At 47.6% G+C, this 23,735-nt stretch overlaps 1 protein-coding gene across 1 annotated transcript in view; it reads right to left on the bottom strand.

Moving 5' to 3' along the window:
* The window catches only part of LOC147685096 (uncharacterized), a 1,199,247-nt gene that overhangs the window by 488,603 nt on the left and 686,909 nt on the right, over nt 1–23,735 (bottom strand). Inside the window, exon 20 of the mRNA XM_086940986.1 lies at nt 13,593–13,748. Within this exon, the coding sequence (XP_086797112.1) occupies nt 13,593–13,748 (156 nt within the window). The remainder of the gene's footprint in view (nt 1–13,592; nt 13,749–23,735) is intronic.

Below are 23,735 nucleotides of genomic sequence, written 5' to 3'. Positions count from 1 at the left end.
CGCCGGAGCTCCCAAACTGAGAGCTGGCTCCACCGGAAAAGGGAGAAGGCTACCCTGCTGAGGTCGACTGGCTACAATTGCCGGAGCTCCCAAGCAGGGAGCCGAATCAAGGGCCGCGAGGGGAGAGCAGTTCAGATGGGGTCGACTGGCCGCAGTCGCCGGAGCTCCCAAGCTGAGGGCCTGATCCAACAAAAGCAAAGGAGGGCTACTCAGCTGGGGTCGACTGGCTTCCGCCGCCGGAGCTCCCGGGCTGGAGGGCTGCTCAGCTGGTCGGGGTCGACTGGAGGGCGAGACCGGAGCTTCCTGACAGAGAATGGTAGCCCTCTGCAGGGGTCGACTGGCCATTTCCTCCGGAGCTCCCTCCTCAGTGGTAAGGTTCCGTGGGTCCTGCAGACCTGCTAGGATTTTACGAATTTTTTCCTCAAAGGCATCCGCCAGAGAGTCACAAAGAGCTTGCGACGAGGGAACAGCGCTGGCCACACAGGTCGGATGAGCCAGGTCCTTGACGATTTTAAAAAGGGCCTGAGCCTTGTTTGGGGCCTGATTCAGAGTAAGTTCAAGGAAGGTCGCTTTTGCGATCTTAATTTGGGCTTTATATTTATGCATAGCAGACTTAAATGCAATTTTCTCGGAGTCTAGGTACTGCTTCCTCCATACCCTTTCCGCGCGTTTACAGTCGAGTTTGAGCTGGCGAAGTTCGCTCGTGTACCAAGGACTGGCTCGGTTCACTCTCCCTCGCGACTTCCGAAGGGGCGCTAACTTATCCAGTGAGCTAGCTATGGACTGACAGAAGAGGTTATAACTGTCTTCAACTGTATTGCCAAGTTTGAAGTCCTTATCTAAGATGTTCGGCAATGGGACATTGTTTAAGATGCGGGACCAAGGTCTCTCTAGCTTAGCTAGAGGTAGTCCAGCCTTACGCGAAGTAGGGTCCTCCGACCAAAGGGAAAACCTGATCAGAAAGTGATCCGTCCAATATTGGCACTTGATGTCCACAAATGATGCCCATTGAGGATCCGCGAACACCAGGTCCAAAATGTGGCCTTTCCGATGCGTGGCGGCATTCACCAACTGTACTAAATTAATATCTGTACACGCTTGGCTAAGAGAGAAAAAAGCATTGTCCAGCGAACTGCCTGCCCACAGATTAAAATCACCAAGAACTAATAACCTGGAGTGGGAGCTGGCAAGTTCATAGATTAGGTCAATGAGAAGAGGAATGGAAGGTGCTGGTCCCGGGGGGCGGTAACAGAGAACACCCGAGCAGCACATCGACTCCTGCTGTTTGACTGAGAAACCCATCAGTTCAAATCCCGGTACCTCTCGAATCTTTAACTGGGAGAGGGTGAGCGAGTCTCTATGAATAAATCCGATTCCCCCTCCTCGGTTAAGTGGGCGCGGTGCGTGGCTAATTTTATATCCTGTAGGGCAGGCTAAGCCCAGCTCGACCTCACAGTCCTCCCGTGTCCACGTTTCAGTAAGAAAGAGGACATCGAGCTGTTCAGACTCAATGAGGAAGGCTATTTCCGTGTGGTGCTTGCAGAGAGATCTGACATTAAGCAAACCACAGATGATTGGCTTGGAAGTGGACGATCTAACCGGGTCCTGCCCAGGTCTGAGTTCGATAAGCTCACTCCGAGTGTAAGCTATGCGGTTTGAACCGGAGGGGCCAGAGGTAGCGGCCCTAAGCGCGTCCGTTGCGCGAACGGGCGCAAACGGGCTTACCTCTGGCGCACCTCCGGCGCCCCTACGGCGTCCCCGCTGCGCACCGTCGCTGCGCACTGGTCTAGCGGCCATCTTAAATGGCCGGCAGGGTGTCACGTGGGTCCTGGCAGGGCGAGTGTCTCTCCCTCCCCAAGATGGCGCTAAGAGTGGAAGGACTTCTCCCCACTCCAAGATGGCGCTCACAACCGGCGCGAAGATGCTGCAGAGCCCCCGAGTCCCTTCTAGCCCACAAATGTGGGTTTGTGGCGAATTATGGTGTGGGTAAGGCTCCCTTATTTCCCCCTAAGCGGTAGAAGTATTAATTAAAAGCGCGAAGCGTTCGGCGCAGTTTACATAAAACGAGGCAAGTAAGCTTTAAAATTCTACGAGCAAAGAGCTATATGCGCGCATCGCTGGAGCAGCGTTAACACTGAGCACAAATCAATATCTGCCTAAGCGAGGTAGGAGGTCCTACTGATATTACCTCCTCCTCCAATGCGTGGGTCCTGGCAGGGCGAGTGTCTCTCCCTCCCCAAGATGGCGCTAAGAGTGGAAGGACTTCTCCCCACTCCAAGATGGCGCTCACAACCGGCGCGAAGATGCTGCAGAGCCCCCGAGTCCCTTCTAGCCCACAAATGTGGGTTTGTGGCGAATTATGGTGTGGGTAAGGCTCCCTTATTTCCCCCTAAGCGGTAGAAGTATTAATTAAAAGCGCGAAGCGCTCGGCGCAGTTTACATAAAACGAGGCAAGTAAGCTTTAAAATTCTACGAGCAAAGAGCTATATGCGCGCAGCGCTGGAGCAGCGTTAACACTGAGCACAAATCAATATCTGTATTCCTTTCACTCGGGCGCGCACGGTAGCCTCTCCAGGATTGATTATATCTTGACTCCGGCGGCCCAGGCTTCGACCGTTTCTGGTGCCCGTCTAATGGCCAGAGGTATATCGGACCACTCTCCGGTCTGGGTGTCGTTTGACTTTGGTATTGTGGCAACGTCCAGACTGGTACCGGTCAACCCCTGGTACTTTCGCAACCCCAAAACTCGTGCCCTCCTAGCTAAAGCTATCGACCTGTACTTCTCTGAGAATACGGGCTCGGTATCGTCGGCCTTATCACTGTGGGAGGCCTTCAAAACTGTCCTGAGAGGAGAAGCCTTCTCCTTGATTGCCGAGGTGCGCAGGCGCAGGGATGAGGAAATGGTGCGGTTGGAGTCGGAAATCGAGGGCCTGGATTCTCAATTGGAGACGGACCCGACACCTGAATTGCTGCACACTCTCTCCCTAAAGCAGTCGGAGTATCGAGTCACTGCCACTGACGCTGCCAAGGCGATGGGCAGGGAACAGCAAGGGAGGATCTATGATGCGGGTGACAAGGCGGGCAAGCTCCTTGCCTGGTTGGATAGGAGGGAGATGGCTTCCCGTGTGGTGCCTGAGATTCTTGGAGAGGACGGGGTGGTTGTTACTGACCCCAGCGCTATTGCCTCGGCTTTTGCCGACTATTTCGAGACGGTTTATACCTCGGTCTCCACCTTGACTGAGTCGGACTCGGCCTCTTTTCTGGAGGGAGTTGAGCTCCCTTGCCTGTCGGACACCGAGCGTGACGACATGGACAGGGACATTACGGCTGATGAGGTGGCGCTCGCGAACGATCCCTGCGATCTGGCAAGGCTCCCGGTCCCAATGGTCTTCCGGTGGAACTCTATAAGATTAAGGCCGACACCGTCGCAGTGCCCCTGCGGCGCATGTTTTTGGAGGCCCGGGAGGCCGGTGAACTCCCGCTGGACCAGCGTTTGGCCACCATTGTGGTCATTCATAAGGAGGGGAAGCCCAGGGACCTTTGTAGATCGTACCGCCCGATCTCCCTGCTGAATGCCGAACCCAAGATTCTGGCTAAGTTACTGGCTAACCGGCTGGTGGGTGTGATCGCCGACTTGGTCCATCCGGACCAGTCGGGCTTTATACCCCACCGCAACACTGCTCTTAATCTTCGGAGGATTCACGCTGTCATGGCGCGGGTGCACAAACTCTGCGAGCCGACTGTCCTGGCTTCACTGGACGCGACGATGGCGTTTGATTCCCTCGTATGGAATTATCTTTGGGCGGTGTTGTCTAAATTTGGGTTTGGCCCCGACTTCATTAGTTGGGTCAGGCTTCTCTATGCCTCCCCGTTGGCCAATGTGACGGTCAACGGCCGGATATCGGCTTCCTTTGCCTTGCGCAGGGGTACTAGACAGGGTTGTCCGTTGTCGCCGCTCCTTTTTGCTCTAGCGCTCGAGCCGCTCGCTGCCTGGATACGCACCCACCCTGACATCTGTGGGATCAAGTGGTCACCGGGCTTTGAGGATCGAGTCTCGTTGTACGCGGACGATATCCTGCTCTATCTTACTTTCCCCCTGTCGGTCTTTGATTGTGGCGTTTGACGTGTTGAGCACTTTTGGTGGGTATTCGGGCCTAGTCATTAACTGGTCGAAGTCCTATCTCTATGTGCTTAGTGGAGACACCCCACGTCTTCCTAGGGGTTGCGCAATACAGGTCTCACAGCAGGGATTTAAGTACCTGGGTATCTATATATCAACGGATGCCCGGGCACGATACACTAACAACTTGCTTCCCCCTCTTGCGCGCCTTAGGCGCAATGTGGAGGGTTGGAAAAGACTGCCGCTGTCCCTATTGGGCCGAGCGGCATTGTTCAAGATGATGTCCCTGCCGAGATTCTTATAAGCGCTCCAGAACACGCAAGACCCCGTCCCTTCCAAATATTTCAAGGAAATTGAAGGTCTACAACGAACCCTCATGTGGGAGGGTAGGCCGCATATCGCTGTAGTTAAACTGACTATCCCATGGTACGATGGCGGTATTGCTTTGCCTGATATCCGCCGGTACTACTGGGCCTCCCAATTGGCTGCTCTTAATCACGGCTTTTATGGACCGGCGGAGAGTCCGGGATACGCCATGGACCGTTGGCTCCTGAATGATGGGATGTATTACAGAGCGCTGTACTCTAGATCTCTGGATGGAAAAATGACTGGTCCCACCAAGACTGCTGTGCACATTTGGAGGGCCATTACGAAAGCATTGGGGTGGAAGGGTAGACTTACTATGGCCACTCCACTCTATGACTCCGACTTGCTGGGTAGGTTATGGCACTCGAAGGGGTTTGACCGGTGGGACCTCATTGGCATTTCCAAGGTGGCTGATGTGATGGCCAGGGGGGAAATTAAGTCTTTTGAAGCTCTGCAGACTGAATTCCAACTGGGTGCCACAGAGTACTTCAGATACGCACAATTGAGACATGCCCTTACGTCTGCCCTGCCTGTTGGTGAGAAGATCCCCGAGTCGTCCCCGCTGGAAGACAGGGTGCTGGACGGCCATATGCCTGACAGTGCCATTTCCCTGACCTATAAAAAGTTGATAAATGTTCGGACTGACTTGTTGTTGAATGTGAGAGATCAGTGGGTGCGTGATGGGATTGAGTTGGATGATGAGGACTGGCAGTGTGCGGTGTCTTCCGCCAAAGAAGTGGCAATCTCGGCTAGGCTGCGCTTAGTCCAATTGAAGATACTCCACAGAGTTTATGTAACTGGCCCCAGAATGATTCACATGGGGCTCTCCGTGGATGGTCTCTGCAGGCGAGGGTGCGGTGCACTGGCCACCTTCATGCACACCATCTGGGAATGCCAGGTCATTGCTTCCTATTGGGAACGGGTGCATGTGGTTATGCGTGAGGTGACTGGTGTGGATTTGACTGCGGAAGCTCGACGATGCTTGTTGAACGTGTGGGGTCCGACTGACTACACTAATGCTCAAACCCGCTTGGTCACGTTAGGGTACATGGTGGCCAAGCGAGACGTTGCTCAAAAATGGGGTGCCCCGACTCCCCCCACCGTGGGACTGTGGAAAACCAATATGGACTGGTGCATGCTCCGTGCGAAAACTGTGTACATAGCTAGGGGTAAGCCTAAGAGGTGGGGGGTTGTCTGGGGTGCGTGGAATGAATACAGAGGTGATATTTGTGTGCCCCCCGATACAGGTCCGCTGGAGGTTCGTCTCTCTCCCTAGCCCTTCCTTCCGCCCAACTCTTTCATTTAAACGCAATCCTGGTTCCTTCCCCCCCAATTTTGTACGCTTCTCCAATATGGTTAGTGCAGAGTGCTAAAAGGTCCCACTCGCCCCCTGGAATCGTGCATTGCCGCTCCTATGTTGTACCTTGCCACCTCCTTTTTCCTTATTCACCTTTATTTTTTCTTTATTGTTCTTCTTGTTGTTATCTTAGGTTTCTTAATTATATTATAAAATTAAACCTGATTTGCTCCTTGAATTGATCTGTGCGCACCTTTTCTCCGCTCTTTATATTGCTGCCTAGCCTCAGGGATGTAAGGCTGAATAGCTGTGTGCTTTGAATTTTCAATAAAGGTTTTCCAAAAAAAAAAAAAAAAAATTCTACTATTTACCCATGCAGATTAACTCACCACTCCAGCAGACACACACATCTTCTGGGTATCCAAGAGAATAAGCTGTGCCTTACAACCCAGCTAGCACAACAATGGCATTTCCCTGCTTAAGCCCATCAACTTCTTTGATAACCGTGAACTGGCATCTTAACCATATTAAATTCTCTCTAGGTCCCCTCTCCCTCGTTTAGTGATAATTCACTGAATGCCTGTTCTCAAAGGACAGTCTCTCTTGATCCATCCTTAGTCATGAAGGTAAATCTACGTTGGGTAGACCATCAATTAAAAGTCTGCACTGTAGTGTAAAAGGTTGACCTAAATTCCTCATACCCTACCCTCAAACCTCTGAGAACTGCATCCGGGTTTCTGCTCAATGTCTCACATTACCAAACAGCACAAGAAAGTGCAACTCTTACAAAGTTCAAGATTTCAAACTCTAAAACTACTTTTCAAATTAAATTCGAACAGCCAATAGAAAAACTCTAAAGGGTATCTTATTCTAAAAACCACCTGTTTCTTCAAAATTATGGTGCATCAGGGAACGCTGTATAGTGAGATGCAGTGGCCCTTTGTCCTCCACGCACCAGCACAGACCATCCACCCTGTTTGTAATGGTCACCTCACACCCCGATGCTAGTGGTAGAGTCTTACCTGGCGCCCTCCGCAAGCTCCCCGTGCGTGTTGTAATTGACGGTCATGACCTTCACCCAGCTATTGAAGACTATCTTGCCCTCATGCAGGTAGGCGAAGGTGCGGTGGATCGGGAAGCGCCCCTTCATCGGCATCTTGGAGGGTAGCAGGCAGCTGAATCGGAGGAATGAAAACAACCCGGTACTCCCGTCTGCAGGAGCCAGGTACCAGCAGCAAGCGGCCGAGGAGAGTCCTGGGAAGTGTAGTCCGAAAGCAGCAGCTGGTGACCTGGAAGTAAATTCTATTTTCTACACGGACTTGTTTAAATTCTACCAGGTAAGACTAGAGAGCATACATTCCATTTCAACGCAGAGCCAGGGAGTGAACGAGGAGCTTTGAGCTTCTGGAATGAACAACAGTGAAATTCACGGCATTTCCAAAAGGGTGCACCACAGGGGGGCGGGTGCGGGAATCTAAACTAGTGGTGCACGTGCACCACAGAGGAGCGGGGGTGAGGGAGCCTTTCGTCTGTGCCGCACTGATGTGCGTGCTAGAAACTGACGGGAATGGGCGGAGCAAAGGCGGAACATGCATTCGCCTTTGCCCAACTGTGTGCTGGCTTAAAAAAAAAAAAAAAAAAAGCATGCAAAAGCCAATGGGAGCTGCGGAAAGAAAAACCACTTGCACAAGCGTGTGGTCAGCTTTCTGAAGCCTGTACATGAAGTCTCGCGCTGCGTGAGCAATGCTGCGCACTGCAACGCTAGGCGCGAGATCTAAAAAGGGATGTTTGGTATCAAACATCTTGTATTGGTAAACACACACTGATGCCAGTGTTGGATTTACCAATACATGCATCCAGAGGGCATCTTGGAGGTGCCCCCTGAAAACCTACTAGCCTCCGGTGTGCTTGCTGACTGGTTTCTGGCAACCTGCCATCAGAGACGCTGCTCTGACCTCCTAGTTTGAGAGCCTTTTGCTCTCAGAAGACCCAGAACAAAAGCCTGACCATGAAGAGGGTGCATCACCCCCTCCCACAGAATGACCTGCTAATTAGGCTCCTTGGGCCGGGGAGCTTCAAAGAAGTGGATGCCTTTGGAATGCAAATCTGGCTCTCCTCACATGAGAGAAAGTCACCCCCCTGTCCAGAGCCCCCATGGCACCGAGACAGGCGGGAAAAGTATCTAGTCACTTAGGCGAGCCACTTCCAGGCTAGTACAACCCCTAAGGTGGGCTACTGTGAGGTGGACACGATTTTTCAGAAGTAGTCATCTTTGTGATAGCATACATAGGAATTCTGGGACAGGTTTATGCCCACTTCCCACAGGTAGTGGTCATAAAGGGGGAGTAGTGATTATTGGCTACTTCCACACACCCCTAATACTCCAATAGTCAGCATTTAGGGGAGCCCCTGGCACCAGAGAAGCGGATCCTGATGACCTATGAAGAAAAGGGACATGAAGAGCATCAAAAGCAGAAGACTGAAGAAAGCACATGATTTGGCCCTAGCCCTGGTGTGCTGTCTGCTGTTCTCTGTTGAACCTGCGCCCAAAGATGACTCATCCTGCAGGGGTGATCCTCCAAAACCTGAGAGTACTACCTGCCTTCAATAAAGAACAAGACCTCCCGAAGAACAGTGGAACTGTCCCCTGCATCCGGCAGAAACTTCAAAAGAAAAGACTCTGAGGCCTCTGGAATCGGCAAAACACGACACCGGAAGGCACCACTGCACCCATCACCTCCAGCCTGAGTTGAATTGGGCCACCAGGGTCAACAAGGTACCCCAGCCGTTAGAGCTCGAGTCCATCGTGGTTACTCCGCTTGTGAACTTCCTGACGTCGCCTGCAGCCTCTGCATGCAGGCCCACTCGACAGCTCCTGGCAAGAAAACCATATGCCTATCATCACCCCTTCATCCGTTGCCCCCAAGCCATGGAGTACCTCAGGTGTCTCTATGTCCCAGAAGGCAGCCAGAGGCTGCCGAAGACTAGAGCGCTACCCCCAACATGGCCGCCAAACTCGGGCCACAGGAAGTGAATGGTCAACTACAGGACCAAACAGGTGTTCCTTGTCAAAAGGGCTGTTTAAAATGGATTGTTTTACCTCAGGTTTAAATCCTGAAATCCCAAGCCAAGCATGCCTTCTGAGGAGAATGCTCGTATTTATCTCCCTAGCAGCAGTGTCAGAAGAGTAACAGAAGAGTTAGAAATAAGTTTGCTCTCTTGAACCAACTCTTTTGCCTTGTTTTTGTGTTCTTCTGGGAGATATTGGAGTAGCTGCTCCATCTCATTCCATTGTGCTCTGTCATACCTAGCTAGAAGGCCTTGTGTATTTGTGATGCGTCAGTAATTAGCAGCTAGAGCGGCTACACATTTGCCCGAAGCATCTATGAGCCTAGATTCTTTATTTGAGGGAGTAGCATCACCAGAAGTTTGCGAATTAGGTCTTTTCCGAGCGATTGGATACTATAAGGGAGTCAAGAGGCAGCTGACCTTAAATAAAGATAGCATCAGATGGCGAAGGTTTGTATTTTTTATCGACTCTAGGAGTCAGAAGGGGAGCATCGTTTACAACGAGGTGTTTACACCGCAGTGCCTTTACGACGATGCCATTACAACGCAAGTCGTTACTACGACTTGCGCTGGATAGCGCTGTTGGACAAGGAATGTTGTAATTTTATATTCCAACACTTTTCCTACTGTTACGTGGACTGGTGTTGGAATATAAAATTATAAAATTCCAAAATGCGCGCCCTCCAACGCAAGTCGCTGTAACGACTTGCGTTGTAATGCCCGCGATGTCAAGTATCGCGATCTAAAAGATCGCGTTGTACTGACATACATCCGAGTCAGAATGCGTGCTCTCATTGGGCCTTTGAAAGTATCATTTGCATGCCTCATCAAGCCCTTCAGCATAGGGAGTGTGTGACTTGACCTGTGTGTGGCCCCAAGTGTCTTAAATAGAAAGTCCTCTTCTAACAACTCTTTATGTAACTCCACTGCATGGTACTCTGCTTGTCTATCAATGAGTTCCTGGTAAGCCACATTATCATCAGGTGGGGAGGGATTTGCAGGGTAAAGGTATGGGTTATTGTGTAATGGACGGTCAATGGTGTAATCTTTCCATGGGAATATCTTCCTCATCATTATCTCCCTCTTCATGCGGTGAAAGTGGAGACCCCGGAGGTCAAATGTGTAAAGGATCTAAATGTGGAGAAGAGGGTGAAAATGGAGGGGATGGTGGAGAAGGGCTGGTAACCACATTTTTCTTCTTCTTTAAAGGAATCTAATAGTGTGAGTACTCAGAAGGATGCTTGCGTTTAACTGGAGATTTAGCATGAATATGTTCCGTGTCAGGATGGATATACATTCTTTTGTTTGGGATGAACAATGTCCAAATTAAAGTCAGAAGGTTCAGAATTGCTGTCTTTTGATTTTGACACCAAAGGTTTTGATGCAGGGATGGACTTGATTTTAGGAGCAAAAGATTTTAGCTCCGAAATATGCTTTCATTTCGACTCAGAACCGGATTTGAAGATTTCCGTAGACTCGGTCCCGAGCCGGCAGGCTTGCCTAACTGTTTTGCTGCTGAGTCGGAAGGCGGGGCATCGGAAACATCGTCTCGGTGCCGACCTTGACCAGGAGGCAGAGGTGGTGCTGAAGCCGTATGAATTTTGGGTATGGGCATAAGGGGCAAGGGGTCATCGGTACTGACAGCACCCTGTCCCAGAGGTAAGTCTTCAGACTCCATAATTCAACTGGGAGGGTTTGGGGTTTTCCAGAAGTGACAAGGCGCGCACCTGGGTAACCGCAAAGTGTATACTACTATAGAGTAAAGCAGTCCAGGCAAGAAGGGCGGGCGGTAATCCCTCGTAACCGCTCAAGGTTGGACCTAAAAGATCCACACAAATTGCACAGTAACAACAAAGCCCCTGGACTGGAGAAAAACAGTAATGTCTGGGTGATTTGCAGTTTCAATACGAAAGGTACACTGTGCACATCAAGATTTTCCAAGTAAATTGACCATTTGGTGCAATAAGAGAGTTCAAAAATTGTAAAGTTCTTGGTGTATAACACCGGTTTAATGTTCCTCTGTACTGGCCAACACGTGTTTCATCGCAGGGAACAGACTGCGAATCTTCAGGGCCTCATAAATTATGGGCCGGAAATGGTGGTGTGGCCAACCCGATATGGGTGAGATATGTAGAAAATAAACGTTGCTCGCGTTGTTTGGTAGTTTCTCATTAGTATTCTATGGAGGCCATAACCGGGAGGAGAAGATTTAACGCAGTAGCGCTCAAAGTCATAGACAGGCGGATACACCTGACTAGCCGTATTCTCCCTCCTGTAGTTCCCGGCGCCGTTTTTCAAAGACGGACTTTCGTATTGAAACTGCAAATCACCCAGACATTACTGTTTTTCTCCAGTGCAGGGGCTTTGTTGTTACTGTCTTCAGACTCCATGTCTATCTCAAGTTCCTAATCTGGCATTAGAATCGAGATGGCCTCTTCTTCTTCTGTTGCTGATGCTGTGACGTCTTCATGCTCGGAATCTTCACCAAGGATATCCGGAGTGTGTTGAATATTCTGATGTTACATTTCATGAAGTCAAGCCTGTCAATCCCAAAGAGTCTTTTTGGACTGAAACGATTTACAAGCGTCACAGTCATCATCTTTGTGCACCGGACCAAGCACAAGTTACACACCTTATGTGAGTCAGTGCAAGGGTACTTAGTGTGGCACCAAGGGCAGCATTTATAAGGAGTCAGTTCCATCGACAGAAGACCGGACCGACGCAGTCAGGCTCGAAGGCCGCCTACGACGTTTTCGGTTGAAAATGGAGGATTTGTTGACAAAAGCAATAGGCGGAGAAGTAGGAAACAGGTACAAAACAATACCATCGAGGTTAGAGTGGATTGCACACCGAGGGAAACCTAAAGAAAGGTTTCGAACCAGAGCACAGTAATACACTTCCGAACCCGATGGCAGGAAAAAACAATCTAACAATGGAGTCGATGCCCATGCGCACTATCACCGAATGGAGGAGTCACCTTACTTTGTGACTCATAAGACTTTTTCAAAGAAAAACAACTTGCAAACATCTGGATCCAACGCTTGATAGCAGGAGTATGCAAAGCATGTGTATACAGCACACATGCCTTCAACATATAGCTTCATATGTATAAGTTGAACTTTAGGGCCTTGGTTTCAGAATTTGACCCCTGTCCACCTTCAATGCTGGTGCTAGCTGTGGAGGCAGTCAACCCAGTTTTGAACAGGGTCTTTAAACTTCATTATCAAACGCAGTGGTACAGCCAGTCAGGAAACAGGCAAAATGAGTACCCCATGTTAAGAAGCTTTCCATGGACCCTAATGTGCTGTCCAATTTTAGACCTATATTGCTTCTTAAGGCAGCATCCAAAAATTTCAAAAGCTGATAAATAAGCAGCTCTTCGACTACTTGGAAAATCATAGGCTACTTCATCCAAGTCAATCTGGTTCCCACCTTAAGCATAGCATGGAAACAGCATTGTAAGAAGTGTCTAAATATATCAAACTGACACTTGATCAAGGAGGGGGAGCGACACTGACTTTACTCGATCTTTCTGTGGCTTTCAATACTGTATCTCATGCGGATCCTCCTGCAACATCTTGCCAACTTGGGGGTTGGGGGTCCGGCCCTTGATTGGATTAAATGTTTCCTGGTGAACAGAGGACAAGCAGTGTGGCTGGCCCCTTCTTCTTTGGGTATTAAGCCCTTCACCATTGGGGTGCCACAGGACTTCTTTCTTAGTCGAATGGTATTCAACATCTCATCTATATAGCCTGTTGGCACCTTCGACTCAATCATATGGATTTAACGTTGTGTCTTGTGCCAAGGACACCGAGCCGCTATACTCTTTTGAGAAGGGGTCTGAAACTGGCTGCTCTCTTTAAAGCCTGTCTCCAAGCAGTACTTAATTAGTTGTGCACCAGTCAATTAATGTGCAACATGGACACGACCCAGGTTTTATTGTTTGGGTCTGTTTGGTGCAATTGGTAGCCGTGCTGCTGACAGAAAACAGTGCATCCCCCCTCCCCAGCCGATGACATTTGTTAAGAACTTGGTGGTCAAGTTTGACACCAAGTACTCTTTTCAACCCGGGTGTCTTCAGTGGTTGGCACATGATTTGGGAGGCTCCGAACTCCAAAAAATGCAATTTTCTTCTTCCGATGAACTACCACAAGAATGTAGTTCACGCGTTCATCATGTCAAGATTGGACTATGTCAACATTCTGCATCTTGGTTTCCCTGAGTAAATGACTGGTACGCTGCAGGTTGTCCAGAATGCAACTGCGCATATGATCCTTAAACGTTCCCGTCAAATGCCTATGCCCCCCACCCCTAATCTGAGATTGCTGCACCGGCTGCTAGTGACGAAAAGAATCCTCCTCTCACCCTCTGGACCTTTTGGCCGGGCTGCAGAACTATTGTCATTCAAGAGTTCTTTGTTCTTTTAAGTCTTCATTTGTAGTGGTGCACAAAGTCAGGTATATCAAGAAGGGAGGTCAGTCCTTTTCCTATCTGGTCACACAAGCATGGAACCAGCTCCCCGTTGAGCACCATACCTTTATTTCTTAACTGCTTTTCGGAAAGAATCTCAAAACCTGGTTTCAATGTATTTCTTATGCATCTTAGATCTATAATTGATCACCTATTGTTTATGATTAATGTAATAATACACAGCACATGTATGAGGTCATTATTGACCTTTATACATTTACTAAAATAAACCCCCAATTTCTGAAAACTGACAACTAGTTAGTCACTCACCTTCCTCATTCAACCGACGCACCCCCACTTCTGGCCTCCTCCATTCCCTGACACGCCTGCCAGAGGCAGTCACGTTGTTGGGACTTAATCTGCCTGCAGAAATGTCATTCAGGCAGTTCACCAGTCCATGCAGCGGCGACCTTCCGGGACCAGGGTCTGCCAGGAAGAAACGCAGTGAAATGGGTTAAATTATAAAATCTTTAATACTTCCTGTTCATTGAGATACCTATACAAATCCAGACACACACAGAGAAGTCTACATACAGAGGATGCAAGGTCAGATCGGACTGGGACTATGCCTGTACTTTAAAAGAAGATAGAACTTCTCTTATGAAAACCACATTTGACCCAGTTGAGGCAGACAGTTTCAGTATAATTTCTAATCTGCCTTATAAATTCAGAACTACAAAGAACCTCACATTCCTCCTGTCCGTATACATAGTGATTTCAGATCTTTCAGTGGCAAAGAGACCATTCTTAGGCATGTCGTGGATAAGCTCCAATTACATCAATGTCTGCACTCGGATACTTTCACCTGCATTTATTACCATTGTCCAGTTATTTTAAGCCACTTACAAGAGCACAGAGTATGTCTGCTGGAAAGGGTAACTACGCAACCTTTTAGTTATAAGAAACACCAAAAATTACTTATTTTTTAACTTCTATACGATCATTATTATAAGAAGAATTCTTCTTTTATCAAAGTGCAGAAGAAACTTTTTGCTTAGTTTCAGGAACTCTAATAGTTATTATTATTCCATTGCCCACTTGGGGGATTTCAACCTGTATTAGTCCACTTGACGGTCAATATTTCTAAAACCTCAACACACCACTCTTTAACCACAAACTGCAGGGTGAATAATCTTGTACCTGAAGTCAATCTTTTAAAACCAACTATTCTCAATAATAATTCAAATAGAGTCCTATCTATGTATAACGGCAGGGGCCATAACAACATTATTGATTATATTTTAATTTCTGAAAACATACCTAATGTTCTTGCTAGTTTTAAGATTGTCATCAGTCATTTTTGTGATCGTTACCCACTAATTATTACTGTTAAGAGGGTCAAGGGGTCAGTAATGACGACCTACCCTAGAACGGAAACCACTAAGGATCAGGGTAACAGGCTCCAGTGGGATAACATTACCCAGAAATCTTTTGTAAAAGTTTGCTGTTCTACTGTCTGAATGAATTATTGGGATGTCTTGATTTTAATCCTTCATTTTTGGATATTTTAGCAGTTTTAATGCAATCTGTCTCAATATCAAAGGATGTCTAAACACCCCTTGAAGTGCAAATTAGTTAAATCATCAAATGGATTAACACCTTGTAGAAAAGTGCCCCTTTTTGAGCTGGTATTTTATGCAAATTTAACAGAAATTGCACTGTTTTCCTGCAATCCAGGTCCCCAGTGCCAGAGCTCTATTTCTAAAACTGTACAATAACTGCCAAAATTGGCCATACCTTTAGCACCCATGTATGTCCCTAGTAAATGGTACCATGAGTTACCAGGGCATGGGTACTAAAGAGGGTCCCTAAGGGCTGCGGTATGTATTGTGCCACCCTAAGTGACCCCTCACCTAACTCATGGAGACTGCTATTGCAGGCTGTGTGTCTTGTTTCAGATCAAAATGAAAACATGAGATGGCACAAATCCCTGTGTGCCCTGCCTGCAGACACTGCATGCATTATAGGTAAGCTACCCTACTGCAGACTTTAAAGCCCTAAGGCAGGGTGCACTATACTACATGTAACTGTAATTGCATTCATATAGACCTTACTCCTCCTGACAAGGCACCAAAGTGCTTTCCAAGGTGTAGCATGCTACTTCGGAACCCAAACAGTATTAGTGATGAATTAGTATAGGGAAATATGGAATTAATTTGAGCTGTGGGCATGTGATTCTGTTAGTTGGACTGAAAAGGATAGTGGAGGGATAGAGGGAAGGGTCTAGAAAGTGTCTTTTTGGAGACCACAGCAGCAACACCAGGTTTGGGATGAGTGGGATGGGGGGTCAGAGGGAAGAGCTTAGAAAGGCCTGCTTGGGAGATCTGAAGAGGAAAAGAGGTTTGAGATGATGCAAGGGAGAGATAAAGGAGGGAAGAGTCTAGAAAGGATTATTTTCGAGTCATGGTAAGGGTAGAGTAGGGAAGAGACTAAAAAGGGTTATTTTGGGGATCATAGAAGTCAGAGAGGGAAGGTAGAGGATACATGAAGAGCTATAGGGTGAGAAATTGGGTAGTGTATTGGAGCGAGTAGTAGAATCAGGTTTGGGATGAGTCAGAGACTATACCAAAGTAAGGTAGAGTGTGCACAGAGTCCAGTGGCTCTCCAGAGGCTTTACAGAGTTTAAAGTAGATAATACCTTACTCTCTTTTGTGGTAGTGTGGTTGAGCGAGCAGTCAGTCAATTCAGAGGGCTGTGTTAATAATTTGTTTTACACACTCATGCAAGAAATGGTTACACACACACACTCGAAGAATGAATCCAAGACCAATTGCTTTGTATAAAAATATGACTTTGTTACTTTTATTTTTGAGCCAAGAGAAACTCAGTTGCATGTAAGTACCAGTTTTAAAATAGCAAATCTTTTCAGATACAGTAAAATGTGTTTGCAAAAGCATGAAAATACTTTACAGTGAGACAGAAAATACTTTGTGGTGTCAAATCAACAGTAGCAATAACTTATCAATTTAAAAGATACACACACAGTGCAATACTAAGAAATGTAATGCAATCCTAAGGGAGAAAAACAGTTATGTACATGTACAGGTAAGTACTCGACTTAGAAATTTAGTCCTCGGGGTTCAACCCAACATTGGGCATCGGTCAGATCAAGGTAGGTACTGCACCATCAGCGGCACTGGGCCGGCCGGGAGCAGAGGTCACAGGGCCCAATGGAGACTGTGGTACCCATAAGAGGTGCTGGTTGGAGGTAAGTGCCCGTGATTTCAGGGTACCAGCCTGGATGGTAGGCAAGCACCGGGGGCCCACAAGCCAGCACCAAAGCTACAGCACAGGGGTGGCCAAGTGCAGGGTGTAAACAGCCTGGGCGTCCAATGCAATCCTATGGAGATTCTTCTTTTTAAAAACAGGCCGCAGGCGCCGAACCGGAAGGCGCAGGCAGAAAACCAGCGACAGCACAGGCAAGTTGGGGTGTTAGGGGTCACAGGGGCACCACTGGTCAAGCTCCCCAAAGCCCAGGGACTGATGGTGCAGGGGTGACTTTAGATGCCAGATTTCTTCTTTAAGGGCTGGTCAAGGTTGGGGAGACCCTTCAGATTCACACTGGAGGCGCTGTCATGGAGGTCAGCCAATTCTGAATTCGAGGTCAGGATCGCTGGGGAGACTTCACTAGACAGGTGAGCCACCCAGACTCGGACCTTGGAGCTGATTTCTTCTAGACAGGTCCACTGCCCACAGAAGATTGGAGTCTTTTTCGAAGGCAGCAGTCTTCCCAGGATTTTCAGAGGTCACTGGCTGCAAGACAGGTCACCTTTTTACTGGAGGCTGTTCGAAGCAGGAGACAGGCCGGTAGGGCTGGGGCCGAGGCAGTCGTCGTCTTCAGGCTTCTCTGCAGGGACGGCTTCAGGGATGTCTTCTTTCTTCTTTCATCATCAAAAAACACTGGCTGCTTTTGCAAACAGAATCAGATTTCAAAGGAATCTTTAGTGAAATACCCACATTTGCTTATAACAGAGGAAGAAATTTGGGCGAAATCATCAAACAACGTTCAAGCCTACCACAAGTGCAGAAATTCAAAGGAACGATTCCATGCAGAAATTGTGGAAATTGTAATAACATCTTACAAGGCAATACTATTACCCACCCGATGAGGGGCCACAAAATCAATTTGAAAGTCAACGCTACATGTGACACGACGAATATTGTTTACATGATTAAATGTCCTTGTGGAAAGGTGTATATAGGTCAGACTGAACGTAAGTTGAAAATAAGACTGAATGAACATAAAAGCAATGTTAGAACAAGGGCATTAAAATCTTTTGTGGCAACCCACTTCATCGAAGCCAATCATCAAATCAGCCAGATCAAAGCTTGGGTGTTGGAAAAAGTTGAAAAGCGAGCTGACAGAGACAACAAAAAAACTTTGCTTAAAAGAGAGAATTACTGGATATACAATTTACAAACATTGAAGCCAAACGGGATGAATGATAGAACAGAATTTAATTGTTATCTGTAAATTATTGTATCTCCCATTGTCAATGCTTGATGTTCATCATTTAGTTACCCATAAAACTTATGGATTGTACAGACGTTGATCATGTAGGGTAACATTGCTTCGATTTAATGGACAGTTGTTCGTTTATAACACTGAGATAAACATCCACATATATAGATTGTATTTACAGAGTGTAATTTAGTACCCACTAGATTTACCGTTTTAACACCTATACATACTATTATCCCTACAGTTCCTTTTCGAGGAATATTGAGCTTGTTTCTTTATTCGTGTTATCATTTATAATAGCAGCATTTTACTATAAGCTTATAACAACATTCACACTAACAATTGTAGCCCAAATCTTTATTGTTCCGATGTGCGGGAACATTTATTCCATGAGGTTGTTCTACACCTTTAAATAACTTAGTAGCGCGATCTTACATATTAAGCTCCACCCCAATCCTGACGTCATACGCCGTCTTTCCCCGGTGAGGGTATGTTCGACGATTACTTGGATTAACGTTTGAATGCAAGATAGCGGTAAACCGGCGCGTAGGAGAATTATATTCTCAGCAGGTAAGCGTAAGAAACAGTAGGCTGATTCGCGATGTAAACATGCAGCGTAATGTTGTAGAGCCGTAGTATAGCGTAACTTCACTGTTATACTTGCACACTTGGACCTTTTGTAAACTTTCAGAGACTACAAGATGGAATAGCTGATTATTTGACATAGGTTTGACAGGACCGAGTTACTGTGCCTGAAGTATTTTTGTGATATAAACAGATGCTTAATATAACACGAAGTGTATATGTTAAGATACCATGAGGAAACGATTTTTGGATTTAAGAAATAATCTATAGTACAGTACATGCAACTAAATACTCGTTTTGACTATAAACACAGATGTTTATATATGAGATGGAATGATAAAGCCTCATCAATTGTGACGAATTGAGTATGAATAAAATACTTTCAAGACACATAATATAAAGTTTATTTGGAAGAACTTTTTTGGCAGAATTCTAGCATCTTTCTGTGCCCCGGGAGACACTAGCACATTCCGTGTTGGTGCAACCTTTCATATATTTAATTACTCCAGCGAAGGGAGTAATCCTGAGGAGCACGAACTAGTTTGTTTATAGGATTTGAACAATACCAGTAGTGCGCAATCTTAACATAGAAATTCTTTCTTCTTAGGTCAGCGCAGATCTGAGGATCAAGGTTCAGGGGTGCCCCCAAAATATTGAATTTAGGAGCATTACAGGTACTAGCAGGTAGTAGCCAATAGGCTACTTACCTTTAGGGTGACTATACCCCTTTGTATGTCCCATCTCTTTGGGGAGGAGGCATCCCCTACCCTGATTGGCTAAAATTCTTACATCCAATATGCAGGGTTTTCTAGGCAGGTGGTCACTTCAGCTCAGGACACCTTAGGGGTGGTCCTGGCTGGAAGGAGCCACACCTCTCCTGACCCGCCAACCTTGACGCCAAAAGTGGAGCTTGGTCAGGGGCCGGGCAGCTCCACTGGGTGGAGAAGCCCTGGCTAGCATAACAAAGAGGCTCTGTAGGAAGCTGGCTCTGTATATACTATACCAAAGTGAGGTATAGTGTGCAAAGAGTCCAGTGGAACCCCAAAGGTAGGAGGTAAAAGTAGATAGCACCTTACTCTCTATTTGTGGAAGTGTGGGCGAGCAATAAGGCTTTATCAGAGGGTAATGAATGAATTAATTTGTTATTGTTTGGTTACTCAAAACCATTACATTAAAACCAAGTGCAAAATTACAAAAGTTACGAAAGTTAAAAAAAGGTAGTCATCTTCTTTAAGGCAAGTCTATGTGATAAAAATCTGAGTACTTATGGGCTAGAAGAGAATAATGTTCAAAGTCCTACAGGCCAGCATGCCTCGGCTGAGTATCCGGTCGTTTTAACTCGAGATGGCCATCAGCTTAGTGCGAGTCTGATTGATTAATTTCCCAAATGTGGCCATCTGTTTTACTGAGTTCAATGTGTATAGTCAGTGAACTGCCTCCTTTGCGGTGCTGTAAAATAATGGGCCTAAGATAAAGGCTGCGAGCTGTGCGCAGGGCCGGGCAGCAAAGTAGGAGGTGGGCCAGCGACTCCCGTTTGTATTTGCGGAGCCTGCATTCGTTGATCATGAGACCTGCCCGTTCGATGGTGTATAATTCTTTAAGGGGCAGGGGATGTAATCTGTAGGCTAAAATCTTATGTAGGACTGGGCGGCCTACTGCCTGAGTAAGATGAAATTTAGAATTATGCACTGTGTATGGCTGACTTCGTGACTATTGGAGGCCTCTTTTTACCAATAACTCCAAGTCCGATGCGCAGATGCTGACTTGTTTTTTGATTGCATTTTTTATGGTAACAGAATTCGCTTGCTCAGAGCCCCAGTTCTCCATGGCTAAATTAAGGAGATCCTTTGCCGCATTGAGAGTCACTGACCAAGGGTTCCCAGGTTCTAGGAAGATATTTTTTAAGACTGCCTTCAATGTCTTCTCCTTTGCCGCTCTTGTAAGGTAGTAGCATTTGCTCAAGGCAGCCATCTCTTCCAGCTTTTGTTGGTTCACAGAAAATTCTAGTCGTACGAGGGTGTTTCTGGTGCACGCAGGGAGATGGAACAGTCTCTTATACGCGCTACAGTTAATTTTTTCCAGGTCCTTGTTTAGTTTTCCGGGCAACGCTTGTTGGGCGTAATTAAGGGCTGGCATTAATTTGACCTTTAGTACTCTTTGGATAGCCGTTGTAGTAGGGCTGTGTGTAAGGTGGATTGTAATTTGCAAAGGGCATAGGTAATTATTTTCCCTTTGCCTTGAATTTTCCTTAGATGTACACCAGGTAGCCCCGATTCGTGGTACCAAACGCCCAGTTAGTTGTATTGCTGCGTGCATCCCAAGACCATGTGTGGTTGCCGTAATTGAACAAGCCGTCGACGTTTCGACCCTCTGAGATTGCAGGAAGATTTAACCTTGCTGCAGGGTCTTCATCAGGACCAAGGAAGGGGCAGGGGACCACATGGTCCGTCGTATGCAACGTGGCCTTGTAACTACTTGGAACACGGGAGGTCTTAGTCAGCATCGAAACGTGGCATGGTGCCGGTACTTATTATTCGGTAAAGCAACTTTCACAGGGAGTTCAATCCACAGTCGAGTTGGTGACAAAAGTTCACGGAGCTCCGTTCGCGGGCAGCCGATCGCTCTCAGAGGGTCGAAACGTCGACGGCTTGTTCAATTACGGCAACCACACATGCGAAAATTGCATTTATATTGTATCATGTGTCGTATGCCTGTTTATATACAATGTTGCCATAAGCTTGTGGCACCCACTGCTATGTGATTCAAGGAACAATAATATTTTGAATTGTTGATTTTACTGTCACGCTATCCCACCACTCCCTTACCTCCTTCACGATCACTTCCCTTTCCTCCCTGGGGCACTGTATGACCATGAATACAGTTGACTATTTGCTTTGCTACGTGTAGTTATGACACTGGATCCCATTTTGAATAAAACTTTGTGGATCTAAACTATTGCTTTGGATCAATTCTTGTGAAGTGTTTTTATGTCTCCCACTGTCACTGGGACCCCTTCCTCTTAATACGTATTGTACCCAGGTCCCTGTGATTCCATTGGGTTACCCCCTTGTATACTAACGAATTCATATCTGTGCATAGAATACATAGCAGTCCCTCCATTAACGGCGGCCGCCCGTGCCAGCTGCAGCAGTCTGAAAAAGCGTTTTTAGAACAGCCTGACCAACAGCTGCCTGCTGTTTGGAATGTACGTCTACACAGTAGTGTTTAGTGAAAGTATGTGGTAGACCATGTGGCTGCTCTACAGATATCTTCTAAGGGAATGTTACCTAGGAAAGCCATAGAGGCCCCCAACTTCCTGGTGGAGTGGGCCCTCGGTGGGATAGTGAGAGTGCGTTTAGCTTTAGCGTAACAAATCTGGATGCACTTTACTATCCACCTAGCAATCCCCGCTTTGGAGATTGCGTTTCCCTTGTGGTGAGTAGCAAAAGCAACAAAAAGTTGTTTGGTTTTGCGGAAATCTTTCGTCCTGTCTACGTAATACATCAAGGCCCTCTTAACATCAAGGGTGTGGAGCATGCGCTCCGCCAGCGTCTCTGGGTTTTGGAAAAACACTGGCAATTCGATCGTCTGGTTAATGTGGAATTGTGATACCACCTTGGGTAGAAATTTAGGGTTAGTGCGGAGCACCACCCTGTTAGCATGTACCTGGAAGAAAGGTTCTTGGATGGTGAGCGCCTGCAGCTCGCTAACCCTCCTAAGTGATGTAATCGCTACTAAGAACGCAACCTTCCAAGTCAGAAACTGAAGCTCACAAGAGTGCAGTGGCTCAAAGGGAGGACCCATCAGCCTTGTAAGAACCACATTGAGGTTCCATTCTGGAGCTGGTGGGGTCCTTGGTGGAATGACCCTTTTGAGTCCTTCCAGAAAGGCCTTGATAGCAGGGACCTTGAAGAGTGACAGGTGCTGCCTATTCTGGAGGTATGCTGCCATAGCAGACAGGTGAATACGGATGGAAGAGTACGCTAGATTGCATTGATACAGGTGGAAAAGGTAACAGATGATATTCTGAATGGAAGCATCTAGCGGGTCAATATTGTGGTTAGCACAGTAGATGACAAACCTCTGCCATTTAGCCGCATAACAAGCTCTAGTAGTGGGCTTCCTTGCCTCCCGAATGATGTCCATACAATCGGGGGGAAGATTGAGGTAGCCAAACTCTATGACTTCAGGAGCCAGATCGCCAGGTTGAGCTGTTGCGGATCTGGGTGCTGAATGTCGCCATGGCTCTGCGTCAGAAGGCTGGGAGTGAGATGAAGCCTCTGATGCGGTACCACGGAGAGTTCCAGAAACGTGGTGTACCATGGTTGGCGAGCCCACGTCGGAGCAACCAGGATGAGCGTCATCGAGTGCTGCCGGAGCTTGCGTGCCACCAGCGGTATCAGAGGTGCTGGGGGAAAAGCGTACGCAAATCTGCCTGACCAGTTCATCCACATCGCATTGCCCTGTGATTGCGGGTGTGGGAACCTGGCGGCGAAGTTTCGGCATTTTGCGTTCTCCTTTGTGGCAAATAGGTCTATCTCTGGATGACCCCACCTTTGGAAGTACGGTTGGAGTATTGATGGATGTATCTCCCACTCGTGCATCTGATGGCTGTGCCTGCTGAGCAGATCCGCCATTTGATTGTCCTTGCCCGGGAGATGCTCTGCCATGAGGAAGATGTTCCTCTGAATGGCCCACTTCCACATGCTCTGAGCCAGATGAGACAGCTGTGGAGAGTGTGTGCCTCCCTGCTTCTGGATGTAGTACATGGCCGTCATGTTGTCCGTCCGGATCAACACGACCTTGTTGCACAGATGTACTTTGAACGCCTTTAAGGCCATGAAGATTGCCATCAGTTCCAACACATTGATGTGCATCTTCCCTTGCTGTAGTGTCCATAGTCCCTGCACCGTGTAGTGGAGTACATGCGCTCCCCAACCCTGGAGAGAAGCGTCCGTTGTCAGGACAGTCTGTGGAACAGGCTCTTGGAATGGTCGGCCTTTGCAAAGGTTTTGTGGATTCCACCAATGCAGAGAGTTGTATGCCCGACCGCTCACCAACACTAGGTCTGTCAGTTGCCCATGAGCCTGAGTCCACTGACGTGCTAGGCACTCCTGAAGCGGACGCATGTGCAGTCTCGCGTGCGGGACAATGGAGATGCAGGAGGCCATCATGCCTATCAACTGCATGAACACCTTCGCTGGAAGCGAGTGCTGGGGTCTGAATCGTTGGATCAGCGCCTGGATACTGGCGATTCTCACTGAATTTGGCTGCGCAGTGGCTGCCAGAGTGTTGATTGTCGCGCCCAGATACTGTCGCACGTGGGCGGGCTGGAGATGGGACTTGGGGTAGTTCAGAGAGAAACC

The sequence above is a fragment of the Lissotriton vulgaris genome, chromosome 10 (assembly GCF_964263255.1).
Source record: "Lissotriton vulgaris chromosome 10, aLisVul1.2, whole genome shotgun sequence".
In the NCBI taxonomy this organism is placed as follows: Eukaryota; Metazoa; Chordata; class Amphibia; order Caudata; family Salamandridae; genus Lissotriton; species Lissotriton vulgaris.
The sequence above is the reverse complement of the archived record's forward strand: the minus strand, read 5'-3'. Positions and strand labels throughout refer to the sequence as shown.